We start from the raw sequence: 16,705 nt of genomic DNA on the forward strand, positions 1-16,705 counted from the left end.
CACAGGGACTAAAACCTTAATTTTTGGAGACATATCCTGTGGTCTGACGAAACAAAATTTGAATTGTTTTGCCATAAAGAGCATTATTACATTTGGAGGAAAAAGGAGAGAGCTTGCAGGCCTCTAAACACCATCCCAACTGTGAAATACGAAAGTGGCAGCGTCAAGTTATGAGGCTGTTTTGTTGCAGAAGGGACTGGTGCACTTCACAAAATAGATGGCATCATGAGGAAAGAACATTATGTGGAAATACTGAAGCAAGATCTCAAAGTATCAGCCGTAAAGTTAAAGCTTGGACGCAAATGGGTCTTCCAAATTGACAATGATCCAAATCACACTGCCAAACTGGTTACAAAGTGGCTTAAGGATAACAAAGTCAATGTTTTAGAGTGGCCATCACAAAGCCCTGATCTCAATCTTACTCAAAATTCCTGTGCAGACCTAAAAAAGCATGTGCGAGCAAAACGGCCTATGAACGTGTCCAAAACATTTGATCCAAGTCATACAGTTTAAAGGCAATGGTACCAAATACTAATGAAATGTATGTAAACATCTGATTTTGTAGAAAGTAATGAAAAATTGTCTAAAGAAACCTACTCTCATTATTCTGGCATTTAGCAAATAGAAATTATTTTGGTAATCCTAACAGAGCTAACACAGGAAAGTAATTAAATGAAAATAAGATGCAAAAAACATGGCAACCAAGTTAGTCGAGAAAATAATTGAGTCTCTCTGCCCAGTGCTTTCTCAGAGCAGATGATAAAAACAGACTAAACTGAATAAATGAAAGATAAATAAGTTTAATGCCATACTGTGAAACATTGCAGGCTAAGCTATAACATCCCCATGCCGACATATTGTGCTTGTGTCGCTCTATAGTTCTAATCTATGACACCCGTGGATCATTATGTTACAATTTGCGCATTTTAAATCACAATATTCATCTAAAACGACTTAATAAAAGAAACAAGATGGCTGACTTCCGTGTTACAAAACAGCGGCACACAATGGGAACTGACGTCGCCCGTAAACGTCTTCACAACAAAGAGCTGTATGGAAAGCTTTAGATCGCACTAGCAAGATTTTTTTTAAATGTACCAAAATGACGTGAAGCTTATAGTATCACGATTAAGAAAATAAAATTGGAGAACAAAGTAAGTACAGAGCAGTGGGCGTGTCCCAATGGCGGTGAAAAAGGGGGTTGAGCTGCAAAATGGCGTCTTAAAGATTGCTCAAACATGCACAAATCAGCCCAAATACAACTTTGAGAGCGTAAATTTAAAAAAAGCTAAAAGTTAAAAGCTCTGAAAAGTGCATTTTGCAGAAAACGTCTCTAATAACCACTCTTCTCTCCTTTTCAGCGCGTATGTGATCATGGCGGTGCTAAAGATGGCGCCGTCCTCCCTGTTGCCGTGACGACCTTTAGCCCCCTGTCCAGCGGCGAGGAAGAGCAAAGGATGCTGGGAAACAGCCGACACCTGTACCCCGGGGCGGAGGAAGAGGAAGAGGAGGAGGAGGAGGAAGAGGAGGAGCTAGAGGACGAGACGGAGGAGGTGTCCGGGGAGGTGGAAGACGACATGGACGTGCACCGCGGAGGATTGTCCCGGAGCAGGTCCACTAAAGCGCCACCTAGAGGACAGACGAGGACAGGAAACCCCATGCATACGGCCAATCCCTATTCTTCGAACCCAGGACCCGCCCACCAGCAGCAGTCGTCCAATCAGATGCAGCAGAGAAGGCTGAAGGAACGCAGCTCTGTGACGTCGGATGATACCACGATCGCCATGATGGTTTTCCGAATCGGGATCCCGGACATAAAGCAAACGGTCAGTGCCATAAATATTTTAATGTTTTTGTTTTATTTAAATTGAGCTAAAATCCACCATTTTTCACTATTAAACTGTGTCTGTAGTGTTTTAAATGGCATTATCTAGTTTTTATGATCACTTATTGGAAGCTTTACTGAAAAATAGGTGAAATGTGCATCTTTCTCATCACAAAAACGCCTAAATTTAAATGCGTGCTGCCTTCAGTGGTCAATGCAATTTCAAGCACTATGTGACATCACACAGGACTGCTCTGATTACATCCAGGTGTTTCTGATTACAAACACCAGGCTGCGGGGGCGGAGTTTGTATTAATACCTGTTAGACCGATCACGCTGTTCCTCATGCCTCCAGACCCAGCCTCGAAATGTGGTTGTGGGTGGAGTTTAGGTGTTTAATCTAATCACTTTAATGTCTCCCAGGCTCTATTCGAACCCTCCCTACTGTTAGCTGTAAGATTCTGTGCAAGGCTCCGCCCACAAGCCTACATCACCCATGCTCCCACACGGCAATTCTCCATAAATATACAAAAACATGATACAAAACTGTACACAGCAACGTGACAAACCTGATGTGATGTGCAGTAGTTTAGAGAGATGCGTGCTGTTTGTTGTGATAGCGCTCTGAAGGGGGAGTGACTTAGTGAGGAGACAAAAGGGAGGGGAGGCTCAGAGTTTTAAAAACAAAACTGAAACTTGGTGAATATAGCATTTTCAAAACAAGAAAAGCAAACATGGTGATGTAAATATGTTATGTGTTAGCATTTAATACCCCATAGAACTAAAATATTCCTCTTTAATACCCCATAGAAGTAAAATACCACTCCTCAATACCCCATAGACGTAAAATACCCCTCTTTAATACCCCATAGAAGTATAATACCCCTCTTTAATACTCCATAAAAGTAAAATACCACTCCTCAATACCCCATAGAAGTAAAATACCCCTCTTTAATACCCCATAGAAGTATAATACCCCTCTTTAATACCCCATAGAAGTATAATACCCCTCTTTAATACTCCATAAAAGTAAAATACCACTCCTCAATACCCCATAGAAGTAAAATACCCCTCTTTAATACTCCATAGAAGTATAATACCTCCTCTTTAATACTCCATAAAAGTAAAATACCACTCCTCAATACCCCGTAGAAGTAAAATACCCCTCTTTAATACTCCATAGAAGTATAATACCTCCTCTTTAAACACCCTGTAAGTCTTCATAACAACAAGGTTCACAATAGACTATCACTTTACAAAAGAGCCTTTGTCTCACCTGGGCCTTTCAGACCAATTCACCGAGTCTCAAAGCAATTTTCACAACAGCAACCCACAGCTAACAGTGCTGTAGCAGTGATGCATCTTGGGAGTTGAAGTCTGGTGTCCTGCGGAGTCCCAACAGGTGGGATGATGCAGCCTAAATAATGTTAGTGCTGGATTTGAAGATGTCATGTATTAACTTACAGCGTTGCATATTAGACAGGCGGCCATGTTGTAAAGAATAAACATATAAGTGCGTGTTAGCATGCTAGTTGTTGTTGGCTTTATTGTTACGGCAAAACTATGCTCTCATCTTCAAAAGTTGTGAAAAGCGCTTATAAAGTCATCACAGTAAATAATTAGGATGCTCAAATTAATTTAACTTCAGTGTGTGTTAGCATGCTAGTTTTTGTTAGCTTTACTGTTACAGCAAAACTCCGCTCTAGTCTCTGAAAGTTGTGAAAAGTGCTTATAAACTCATTACAGTAAATATTTAGGATGCTCAAATCAAATGAATTTAACTTCAATATGTAAAATGAAGTGTGTGTTAGCATGCTAGTTTTTGTTGTTAGCTTTACCTTTACAAATAAACTCCGCTTTCATCTACGAACGTTGTGCCTATAAATTCATCAAAGTAAAAAAAAACAACAACCGTACGCTCAATTGAATTTAACTTCAGTATGTAAAATGAAGTGTGTGTTGGCATGCTAGTTGTTGTTGTTGTTAGCTTTACTGTTACAGCAAAACTCCGCTTTAGTTTCTCTGAAAGTTGTGAAAAGTGATAAACTCATCACAGTAAATATTTAGGATGCTCAAATCTATTTAACTCAAATTCATTTAACAGGTTCAATATATAAAATGAAGTGCGTGTTAGCATGCTAGTTGTTGTTAGCTTAACTGAGATTTTGTGGTGTAGTTGGATGTATAGAAACAAGAGACACAATCAGGTCCAATGTTTATAGATTTGTAAGTTCTTTTGTAATCCTATAAAATTACAGTATAATTCTTACAGAGTCCTATCTCCATTAAAGACTCTGTCCACACTGTCCTGGTTTGGTCCTAGTTAGATCCTGATGTAGACTTGTTTTGATCCTTTTCTAGTCCTGGTTTAGTCTAGGTCTATTCCACAAGCTTAGTCCTGTTTTTACCCATAGACTGTTCAAAGAAGTGGACTAAGTGAGTGTGACTTCCTTCATAGTGTTCAGCTCCAGTCAAATGAAGCTCATCGAGGCTAACAGTTATAGCGGCGTGTTTGGAGCCGAGTTCCATATTTGGAATTCCGACTGTGAGTATCATAGCAACCAAAGAGCCAATCCGGAGGACTGTTGGAGGTAACGCTCCTTCCTGGTCGCACAGCTGGCTTAACACGGAGCAGATGCTTAGCAACACTGTCAATCAAACCTGTTGCTAACGCTAGCTGGAACAACCTCGAGGAAAGAAAGTGCCTCATTGGTCTGTTATTAATATTTACGGACAAAATAGCTAAATAAAAACATCAGGATCATGCCGAGCGGGTTAATATGAACATTTTAAGACCAAAATGATGAGGCTAACAGCAGTTACAAAGAGAGGGGCAACAGTTTTTCAATAGAAACTGAATTGCAGCCAGAGTCAATGGAGCCGGAAGCTTTGAAACATGGCAGCTAGCGTGTTAGCTATGTCCTTGTATATATACAGTCTATTATTTTACCCCAATTTAATATGGAGTTTGTGTGAATGCAATACAATCTCACTCTCTCTAAAATGCCCGGTCAGTATACGTACCTCTATAAAACTACATTCTGCTCAATAACTCCATTTCTTGATACTTTTTCGAACAAATCTGGCAACCTTGTGCTTGGTAATACCCTCCTCTGGGACATCAGCAGTAAAGAGCTGTGTCAGGCTTCTCCCTATCGGCACATTACGTTCGGAGAAGTCACCTCCACTCACCAAAGCTACCCCCGGGGGACTTTTTAAACAACTCTACCCAGTCTGGTCAGCTGCGTCTGGGCAGAAAATGTGCCTTTGGAAGCTGTGGTACTTCCTCTGTCTCATAATCAGTGTATTTCTCATGACTTCATTGAGCTAAAGTCCGAGAAATGCCAGAGTCTTAAAAGATTAGTTGTAAGTCTGTTTAACATATTGGCGATTTATTCTTCCTGCCAGACTGCAGTCCCAGAATCCACTGGGAGAATGCGCTTAACATATGCGGGGAACATACTAAATCTGGATGTGAATTTGAATCTTAATGTGGGATTTGACCTGGTTTAGAACTGGTTTAAGACCTGGGTGAAATTTAGTTTAGTCCTGGTTTAGATGTGGTTTAGTCCTGGTTAAGATCTGATTTAGTCCTGGTTTAGACCTCGTCTAGTCTTGGTTTAGGACTTGTTTAGATCTGGTTTAGTCCTGTTTAGACCTGGTGTAGTCCTGGTTTCGAAGTGTAGTTGTCCTAGTTTTGACATGATTTAGACCTTTTTTGGATCTGTAGAAATAATCAAGTCCTGGTTTGGAACTGGTTTTGACCTGGGTTTATATCTGAGTGGTATAACTGGTATTTACCCGATTAAAACATCATCGTTATATCTGGTTTAGTCCTGATTTAGTTCTGGTTTAGTCTTGGTTTAGTCTTGGGTTAGTCCTGGTTTAGTCCTGGTTTAGTCCTGGTTTAGTCCTGGTTTAGTTCTGCTTTAGTCCTGGTTTAGTCTTGGTTTAGACTTGGTTTAGTCCTTGTATAGATCTGGTTTAGTTCTTACGTAGACCCGGTTTAGTCTTTGAGTAGACCTAGTTTAGTCCTGGTTTAGTCCTGATTTAGTCCTGGTTTAGTCCTGGTTTAGTCCTGGTTTAGTCCTGGTTTGTTTAGTCCTGGTTTAGTCCTGGTTTAGTCCTGGTTTAGCCCTGGTTTAGTCTTTGAGTAGACCTAGTTTAGTCCTGGTTTAGTCCTGGTTTAGTCCTGGTTTAGTCCTGGTTTAGTCCTGGTTTAGTCCTGGTTTAGTCCTGATTTAGTCCTGGTTTAGACCCGGTTTAGTCTTTGAGTAGACCCGGTTTAGTCCTGGTTTAGTTTTTTTTTTTTTAAAGGCTCTGAATTCCCAGTGAGAGATATAAATAATTTGATGGGATTTTAACCCAGATTAATATTATTATATTTTAATTGTTCTGTGGTCAGTTCTAGTCCTTTTCTTGTTGCTGGTCCATTAGTTTCATATGATCTGATTTTACTCGGCAGATTAGAGAAGGTCACACCAGGACAACTCCAGGAACAACGTCTTCACATCAAGAATTCATGTTACAAACTGGGTCAAACCACAGTCACCTGTAACAATCCGCTCCAAAATGTCTCCTCAGTCGGCCATTTTTTATTTTTTTTTACAATGAATTTTTGATGCAGTTTGTGTGGACAAATATGGACCAGTGAATTATTTATGGAGGATTTAAAAAAGGCAGAATCTAAAGTTGAAAACACCCATGCACAGATCAATAATACATCACACAAGAGCGGAGAGAGGGAGGAAGAGAGGGAGGTGTGGAGGAAGAGAGAGAGGGAGAGCAGAGGGAGGAGAGAGAGAGATGGGGGTATAGAGGAGGAGGGAGAGAGGGAGGTGTGGAGGAAGAGAGAGAGAGAGAGAGGGAGAGCAGAGGGAGGAGAGAGGGGGGTATGGAGGGGGAAGGAGAGAGGGAGGTGTGGAGGAAGAGAGAGAGAGAAAGGGAGAGCAGAGGGAGGAGAGAGAGAGAGAGAGAGAGAGAGAGAGAAAGAGAGGGGAAGGGAGGAGGGAAGAGAGAAAGGGAGTGAGGAGAGAAAGAGGAAGAGACAGGGAGGAAGAGAGAGGGGAGACTGAGGAGAGAGACTGGGAGAGCGGGAGGTGTGGAGGGAGAGAGAGAAGGAGGAGCAAGGAGAGAGAGAGAGGAAGAGAGAGAGTTGGGTATAGAGGCGAAGGGAGAGAGAGAAAGAGGGGGGAAGAGTGAGGAGAGAGAATAAGAGAGGGGGTAGAGAGGGGGAGGCAAAGAGAGAGGGAGGTGTGGAGGAGAAGAGAGAGAGGAAGGGGCGTATAGTGGGGGAGGGAAGAAAAGAGGGAGGTGTGGAGGAAGAGAAAGAGAAGGGAGGGTGAGGACAGAGAGAGGGAAAGAGAAAGAGAGGGGGTATGGAGTGGGAGGGGGAGAGAGAGGGAAGAGTGAGGAGATAGAATGAGAGAGGGGGCAGAAAGAGGGAGGAAGGGAGGTGTGGAAGAGAGAGAGAGAGGAAAGTAAGGAGAGAGAGAGCGGGGTATAGAGTGGGACGGAGAAAGAAAGGGGGTTGTGGAGAAAGAGAGATAGAGAGGGAGAGAGAGAGAGAAAGAAAAAGAGAAGGGGAGTATAGAGGGGGAGGGAGGGAGAGAGAGTGGGAAGTGGGAAGAAAGAGAGAGAGGGGGAGACTGCATTCCAGAGCTGAAATCATCCAAATGATTCTAGTGAAGGTTCATGGAGTTTGAAAACACAGTGGAGCACTTCCTGTATTACCACATGATGACATCACAAGGTGGAACAGAGTGTTTTCAGTTTGAGAGAAGAACTCAAGAACTCACTGAAACAAAACACAACTCCAGGTCTTTTTGTGATGAGGAAACAACATTATAACATAGATCAGAACATAACGTTGTACAAGCCCTTTTAAAAAACATTTTTCTGAGTCTGTGTTTTCAGGAAATACATATTTGTGCCACAAAACAATGGATTCATGGACAAAAGAGTCTGTTGTTCTGCTCATACTTCTGCCTCACTCGGTCGGAATGTTCGAGAGTGTTTTCCGAATAAAACGACATCAGCGCATAACCTCTATTTTTTATCAGATTTTTGAAAGTGGCCAGTTGAAGAACATTTCTAAGTGTTTTGTGAGGACAGCACAATCCAAGGGCGTGCGCCGTCTAGTTCTGGTCAAACAGGTCCGCGGGAATAAATGTGTTTTGGACAGAGCGAGGTTGGTCTTTTAAAGCCTTTCCAACAGTAAAATCACAAAATGAATTTATTAGAGCTGGATTTTCATCATTTTACAACCATGATTTTAATGAAGTGTTGTTTAGAGTGTCCTTTAGCTGCTAGCTTGTTTTTGTCTCGTGGATTGAAGTTTCCTCAAGTGTTAAGTGTTAATTAAGAAGGCTAAATTGCGGAGTTAAGATGCCGTTTTGGTTTTCATTTGACTAAACTAAGACTCAAGGCTGAAGAATTGTTTAAACTCAAAGCAGAAAAACACAGAAACTATTTTTTTTTGCAATGATATAATGCGATGTTACCAATGCCAGAGACTGTTACTACAACGATGAGTACAACTACTACTGCTGATACTTTAGAAATACTTGAGTGAAGAATCCAGTAAACTATTGTCGAGGGTCAATTTGAAACATAACCAGAAGGAACAGTTGTTATTGTCGTGATCATAGGTACCATGGCCTTAAATATACATTAAATAAACATAAAGTTGCCATTTTAAATCAAGAAAAAGCCAAAGTTAAATCTGTCAACTGGACAAAAAGTTGTAGGAGTGAAGACGTTTCGCTGCTCATCCAAGTCGCTTCTTCGTTTCTGGTCAGATTACTGCTGGACACTGCCTGAGCTAACTACGCGCAGCTATTGTCTCCCGTTTCAGCCTTAACGCCCCTATTCAACCTTTAATGGCCCTACTATTGTTCTCGTTTGTTTCCTTTGTTTGCTTTAGGTCTGGGGAATGGACTTATATATTATATTAAATGCCTTCAGACAGATATAAGGCAGTGTCCATCAGCAATCTGACCAGAACTGAAGAAGCGGCTTGGATGAGCAGCGGAACGTCTTCACTCCTACAACGTTTTATCCAGTTGACAGATTTAACTTCGTCTTTTGCTATGAATCAGACCTGGACGACTGAGAGATTACACAGACAGTTTTAAATCTTGCGTGCCCTTTGTGAGGATGGAACTCATGACCTTCAGAGGATGAGACTGACGCGTCGCTTACTGCGCTAACAAGGCTGTAGACTTAAAGAGGTTTGTGGTGAATGAACTACAGCAGGTTTAGTAGTTGTAGTAGTAGTTGTACCTTATGCATATTTAAGACCATCTCCAAGATCATACTGCCTTTATGTCCTTAAGCAAGACACCTCACAAACACTGTTAAAGCTGATTTTTATCTTAAATTTTGTTGGTGACACTTTAGAATAACATTACTTTCAACAGCCTTCAACAAAAACTTAATATTACAGAGCGACATAGTAAAAGTAAAAGCCAAAAGCCAAATGTAAAATCTGTCAACTGGACAAAAACACAGACACTAACAGATTTTACATTTGGCTTTTACTATGGATCAGACCTGGACGACTGAGGCTTTACACAGACATTACACCGTGACCTATAGCACTGTGAGAAGCACCCACTTCACAGTTGCCATGGTACCGGAACTTTGAGTAGGAAATATTCAACAAACAAGTCGTTTTGGGCTACATAAGGACTTTTATGACTTCCAGGATCCATGGCCGTCCCCTCTTTTCCTTCAGCTCAAGCCCCGGAGCTGCCAGCGTCATTTAGACTGACAGAGACTTGTGTTCTGCAGAGACACGGCTAATTTTGAAGCGTAATTAATAATCAAACAACACCACAAACGGAAGTATTTTACATATAAAATTAATTGGGTAGTCTTTGTTTGGATTAATTTGAATTTTAATAGCTTGTTTATATTGTGGTTTCTGATTTTAATAAAAGCGACTCTTAGTTTTGAGACACGGTGAGCTATGCGCTGCTGTTTACAGATAAACTAGCCATAAACGCAATACTAATAAAAGACACGGCTGTTTGAAACGATCTCAGACAACGACTTTCACCACAGAAACAAGAGGACGCATGTAAACTGTTCATGTTGGGAATTTTGTCCATGTTTACATATTGGTCTGTAAATGTCATGTGAATATTTTTGGACGCACAGAACTCTTCTCATCCTCAAAAACTCCAACTCAGCTTTTGCCAAACTCAAACTTGTGACCCTACCTCATTGGTTTAACCCCCTGCTCAAACTTAAGTGGGTGGTTTCAACAGGAAATACACTGGCCACCTTCTGACCACACCCAAGAGTTTGTCAGTTTCTGTTCTGTTGCATAAAAAGCAGGCGTAGAGGCACGGGGATCGTTCTGTAGATTTTTGTCGGTTACAGCGATACAGTCGGATTAAAGGCAGCGTCCAGCAAAATTCAAAGCAGAGTCAAGTGAGTAGTGATGTCTTGTGAAGAGTCTTGTGCAGAGTCTCGTGCAGAGTCTGGTGAAGTGTCTGGTGCAAAGTCTTGTGCAAAGTCTTGTGCAGAGTCTGGTGAAGAGTCTCGTGCAGAGTCTCGTGGAGAGTCTCGTGGAGAGTCTCGTGCAGAGTCTCGTGCAGAGTCTCGTGCAGAGTCTCGTGCAGAGTCTGGTGCAAAGTCTGGTGAAGAGTCTGGTGAAGAGTCTGGTGAAGAGTCTCGTGCAGAGTCTCGTGAAGAGTCTCGTGAAGAGTCTCGTGCAGAGTCTCGTGCAGAGTCTCGTGCAGAGTCTCGTGCAGAGTCTCGTGCAGAGTCTCGTGCAGAGTCTCGTGCAGAGTCTCGTGCAGAGTCTCGTAGGGTCTGGTGAAGAGTGAAATGAGTGGTTTCAACAGGGAATAAGCTGGCCACCTTCTGATTACACCCAAGAGTTTCATCCCAACCTTTGACCAGAGAGAACGGCCAGACAGATGACCTCCTTTTATCAGCTTAAATTCAGGACTAAGGAATTTCCAAAGAGAGAAACTAAAATTGGCTTAATCAATTTAGACTCATTTACTGTAATTGAGTGTGTGTGGGTATTTGTACTACTCCACTGTGTTTTTAAACTCCATGCACCTTCACGAGAATCATTCGGATCATTACAGCTCTGAAATTGCCAATCTATGTTGAAAGGAAGGTAAAAGATAGCCCTGTTAACTTGAAAACTACTAATAAAGGGTTACTCAAACATTTGTGAATGAAACAAAACACAACTCCATGTATGTTTGTGACGAGGTAACAACATTATAACACAGTTTAACGTCACACGGGTCAGTTTGACGTAATTAATGACCTTTAACTCTTTGTTCATTGTTTATCAAGGTTTATTAAGGTGTACTTGTTCTAAAGGGCCAGACTTACTAAGAGAAATTACTCTAATAGTCTAAGTATTGCGTCTGTCAAAGATTATAAAAATGTTTAGCTTTTGCCTTGTTCCGTTTCTTAATCCTTGGCTGTGCTTTAATGCTCTTTGCTGTGGGCTGCAATGGAGGATTCTGGGTAAAAACAGTCCAGTCGATACTCGCTCACATAATCCTGATTGGCTCCATTTATCAGAGCACACACAGCGTCGGTTCCTCAGTCTGACCCAACGCAAGGACAACCGGAAATCCGACTTTATGTGGAATGTAACTGTGTGGCTCAGTTGGTTAGCGGTTGCCATATAACCAGGAGTTTTGTGGTTCGATTGCAGCTTACTGTAATTGGGTGTGTTCCAAATTACACATACATTTAGTCAAAATTGGGACTAAAGCCAGAAATAGACCTGAGCTGGACGAGAATTAAAACAAAACTAGATCAGGACTTGAATATGAACACGTAGTTATTGTGTCATTGGGCAAGACACTTCACTGTTCCTGTCTGTGTGAATATGTTTGTCTGAACACTGGTCCGCTGTGCTTAGAGGAGGTTTTTCGGCTTGTGTGAGATGAGGACACAGAGAGGGTTAGACTTTCGTTCTCTGTCCTCTGTCCTCTGTCTCTCCCTTCCTTCTTCCCTGCTCTTCTCTCCTTTTCAGCTGTATTTGTGCCCTCGTGTCCTCGACATTGTTATGTTCCTTCTGTCTCTGTCTGTCTCTCCCTCTCTCTCTGTCTTTCTTTTTCTCTCTATCTCTGTCTTTCTGTCTCTCTTCCTCGCTGTCTCTCTCTCTCTCTATCTGTCTCTTTCTTTGTCTGTCACTCTCTCTGTCTCTATCTCTCTCTCTGACTCTCTCTGTCTGTCTCTCACTTTGTCTCTCTGTCTCTCTCTCTTGCCCTCTGTCTCTCTCTGTCTATCTCTCTATCTGTCTCTCTCTTTGTGTCTTTCTCTCTGTCTCTCTCTGTATGTCTCTCTCTTTCTCTCTCTCTGTCTCTATCTCTCTGTCTGTCTGTCTCTTTCTCTCTCTATCTGTCTCTCTCTTTGTCTCTCTCTCTGTCTCTATCTCTCTGTCTGTCTGTCTCTTTCTCTCTCTATCTGATGCTCTCTTTGTTTCTTTCGCTCTGTCTCCATCTCTCAATCTGTCTGTCTCTCTTTGTGTCTCTCTCTTTGTCTCTCTCGCTCTGTCTCTATCTCTCTGTCTCTCTCTGTCTCTCTCTCTGCCTCTCTCTCTGTCTTTCTTGCTCTCCCTGCCACACTCTTTATTTCTTTCTCTCTCTCTTTCTGTCTATTTCACTCTCTCTGTCTGTCTCTTTGTCTGTCTCTGTTTCTCTCCCTCTTTTATCTCTCCTTCTCTCTTTTCTCCCTCTCTCTCTTTCTTTCTTTCATTCTTTCTCTCTACATGAGTATTGTATTGGTGCATCCTTTATCTCTATCCCTCCGTTTCTCTCCTGTTCATCTATATTCGTGCCCACATGTTCTCTTTCCTTCTCTCTCTTTCTACCCCTTCTCTCTCTTCCTGTCTCTCTCTATCCCACTTTCTCTCTATTTCTCTCTATCCCTCCTTTTCTCCCCCTCTTCTTTACTGTTCAGCTGTATTCTGTTTCCACATGTCCTTCCATTCACACACACACACTCTCACACACACACACACACACACACCCACACACCCCCTCACATACACACACACACACACACACACACTCGTCACCTTGAGAGGTCTGACCCGTGTCTTTTTGTTACGCCGCTGTTTGTGAGCGCTGAGTGAATACAGAGCTGCTGACAAAAGTGAACAAAAACAAGTACATAATAATCTGTAATAAGAGAGATTACAGCGACAGAATTATAGGCCAAAACCAACAACTCTGGAAAAACATTCTAATATCTGCAACATTTACTACCTTTATAAAAAATAAATAATAATAAATATAGTCTTAATCTGTTATAACGTTGTTTCCTCATCTCAAACAGACCTGGAGTTGTGTTTTGTTTCGCTCACACATGTTTAACACACAAACCCTGCATATTTAGGCTGAGAAGACACTCTGTTCCACCTTGTGATGTCATCATGTGGTAATACAGGAAGTGCCCCGCTGTGTTTTTAAACTCCACACACCTTCACTCGAATCATTCTGGATCATTTTAGCCCTGAAATTGGCAATTCTCTACTGAACTAAAGGTTAAAAGGTAGATGTTCGCTTGAAAACTACCACTTCATGACATCACAAGGTGGAACAGAGCGTTTTGAGCTTTGGAGATGTATGAATAAGTAGTGTTTTCATTAAATAGCCGGTATTACACTTCTTTGGCGTATTAAACACAAACCATATTTAGCTCATGTTACCTTTGTTTTGAACGCTCAGTATTCTAAGTCACTCCCCCCTCAGAGCGCTGCCACTTGAAATTACTGCACATCACGTCAGGTTTGTCAAGTTACAGTGTAGTTTTTGGTTTTATGCTTTTGTATAATTACGAAAAAAGGCAGTGTGCGAGCGTGGGTGACGTAGGCTTGTGGGCGGAGCTTTGTACAGAGGGAGGGTTTGACTAGGGCCAGGGTGAGATCGCTAAATTACTCAAACATGCATGGATGACATCTGAAACCTGTTTGGGCTTTTTTGATGAGGGAACAACAGTAGAAAACTTAAAAAAAAAAAAAATTCTGCATAATACCCCCTCTTTAATTAGCATATTTGAGCAATTCTGTTGCATTAGCGTTAGCATGTAGCTTATAAGTAATAGCTCTGATATGGAAACATGACTTGTGCACGTGTTAATTTTGACAGGTGATGGATGACAGAGACAGGAGCACAGACAGGAGTAGAGACAGGAGCAGATAAGACTAAAAGCAGGGCGCTCTGCCTGTGTCTGATATGGAGTGATGGAGAGGAGGAGGAGGAGGAGGAGGAGGAGACAGGGCTAAGAGCACACAGAGAAGAACAGAGCAGGGAGGGGCCATGTCTTCAGCCTATTCGAATACACTGAAGAGAGAGGAGTGATGGTGTATTAGGGGGAAATGTACTACAGTTATAGCACTCAGCAGTTGGAGGAGCGTTTGTCCACTGATCCGAGGGTTAGCGGTTCAAATCCCGCTCTCGACAGAAACACGTATTCACAATTAAGCCACTGAGAATGATTTACAATAGGCCCATCAGAATATTAAACAAGGAACCTGTTAGAACACAGCGTTGCCAGATATTACAGAGATGCCACTTTCTTAGATTTGTTGTTATGTTATTAGGTTTTGTATAAATGTTTGCACAGTAGAGCTCGAGGTGCATTTGACTTTAAATATTCTTAAATCATAAAGTGAACCCTGTGTGGGACATTTGCAATTTAGCATTTGGCTGTAAATGTTGGATTATGTTACATGTCTAATCTACATATTTGTCCCTATCAAATAAATAAATACATTCAAAAAAACATCATTGGTTGACCACACGTTGTCTATGCGATTCTAGCTCCCACAGATGAATGCTGTTGTTGTGTCCTTGGGCAAGACACTTAACCCACCTCAGTGTCTATAAAGCGCTTTGAGTGTCTTGAAGGTGGAAAAAGCCCTATATAAAAATATGACTGCACACTGTACGTAGTAGTTTTTGCATGAGCTCCCCCTGCAGGTGTAGTCTTGTGAGCGCAGTTTGGGTCAGATGGTCCCAATTCGCCAAACGCACCATTCGAAGTAACTGCCCGACGAAGGGTACTCCTCCGGGTAGCCGCCTTCGTGCCTAAATGGGACACGACTTCAACCTCTGTCTGTGCGCTTACGGAGAATTTGGTGAATAAGTGCCAGTTCTTTCCCTAAAGTCCAAAGAATATTCTGAAATAAGGACAAGTATTAAACTTTACGATCAGTAACGCAGCGAGGTTGAGTCGCCTTGTACAGATCTTTACTCAAAATTTTAACTGTTTCATGTCGCACTGTTGTAGGTGACGTAAACCAGTACTTAAATTTGAACGTGTACTGCGTAACGGACTCCATTTTCATCTCTTTTTTGTGTAGCTGTGGTGCCTGATGGGATATAGCAGTGCGTGAAGTGCGCTCGGATGCACGTTTTAGTCAATCTCCATGGAAACGCAGGTCACATTTTTGGCCGCATTCGTCTGGTACATGAAATGGGACAGCACTCGTCGAGCTGGAAGTTACGTAAGACTTTGGCGAATTGGGACACGGCCAGACGTACGTAATAGTTTTGAGCGTTTTGGCCACGCCCCTGTTCGGTCGACTAATTGATGAACAGCTCGTATCTTTAGTCGACCCTAAATGCCTCACGTGACCATTTTCCATCACATTTGACACTACAAAAAACTAATATTACACTTATTGTTACATCACTTTTAGGTAACATCATTTTTGAACTGAAAAACTCCATTAACGTGACCCCAGTTTGTTCTGCCAGCCTCAGCGTGTGGTCCCGCTCCTCTGTTACAGCACCAACCACACATCTCCGCTCGCTCCGTGTAGCGTTAGCCCGCAGAGCGCTTAAACAGCACGAATCAAATTACTTTCCCCTGTTTCTCTCTCTCAAAATCTCTCTCTTTTTTTCTGAAATGTGGAGTGAGTGGTTGCTGCCTGCAGGTGGGGTTTAGCCACACGGTTCAAGACTACTGCGTTTGACAGAAGAGAGCTTTATGAGGAGAAAGACTTTAAAGCGATGCAACGTAAGAGCCACATATCTTAAAAATAACTTCTTCTAAGTCATTGAAATGCAGGCATCTTAAGCAGTGCCCCCTGGTGACTGGGAAAACATAATTATATTCCGCATATGGCAAACTTCCAAAGCCGATATCGTTCGAGGAGACTTATGGTTGTAAGGCGAGTGACTGAGTTTCTAAATGCTAAAGGTTATTCAGGGAGAGCTTATCATATACCTCGTAGAACAGGGATGACCAAACTTTTTTCACCGAAGGCCGCAGACTGAAACATATTTGAAGCGGAGGGCCAAAACCAGTGCATTTTTAACACAGGTTTGACCGAGACATTGTACCGTTAATAAAACTTGGAAGATTATTTTTAATGCAAGGTGATGTTATTCAGGTTATAGAAGTAGAATTTCGTCAGTTTGGAGTAAAAAATACTTCCTGATCAATTGGGCCAGTTTAGGAGGAGGCATGCGGGCCGACAAAAATTGGTCTGAGAGCCGCATTTAGCCCCTGGGCCATAGTTTGGACAGCCCTGTCGTTGAACATGGGAGTAGGCCCTTTGCAACTTTTCAGGAAGTGCTCCACTGTATTTTTAAACTACGTACACCTTCACTAGAATCATTTGGATCATTTCAGCCCTGGAAACGCCAATCTGTACTGAACTAAACGTAAAAAGGTAGCTGTTAACTTGAAAACTACCACTTCATGACATCACAGAGTGGTACGGAGCAGTGAGAGCTTTGGAGATGAAGACAGACTAATTATAAAGTGTTACTCAAACATGTGTGAATGAAACAAAACACATTTCGAAGTATGTTTTTGAGGTTTCATTGATATCGGTTCCGTCGTTATCCCACTTTGGTCTATAAAATGGTGTAATAAGAT

General features: G+C 42.0%; 1 protein-coding gene across 1 annotated transcript in view; it reads left to right on the forward strand.

The window, feature by feature from the left end:
- The window catches only part of shank1 (SH3 and multiple ankyrin repeat domains 1), a 116,545-nt gene that overhangs the window by 10,371 nt on the left and 89,469 nt on the right, over positions 1 to 16,705 (forward strand). Inside the window, exon 2 of the mRNA XM_055223778.1 lies at positions 1,362 to 1,826. Coding sequence (XP_055079753.1) covers positions 1,362 to 1,826 — 465 coding nt within the window. The remainder of the gene's footprint in view (positions 1 to 1,361; positions 1,827 to 16,705) is intronic.

This window comes from Periophthalmus magnuspinnatus, chromosome 8 (genome assembly GCF_009829125.3).
Source record: "Periophthalmus magnuspinnatus isolate fPerMag1 chromosome 8, fPerMag1.2.pri, whole genome shotgun sequence".
Classification (NCBI taxonomy): domain Eukaryota; kingdom Metazoa; phylum Chordata; class Actinopteri; order Gobiiformes; family Gobiidae; genus Periophthalmus; species Periophthalmus magnuspinnatus.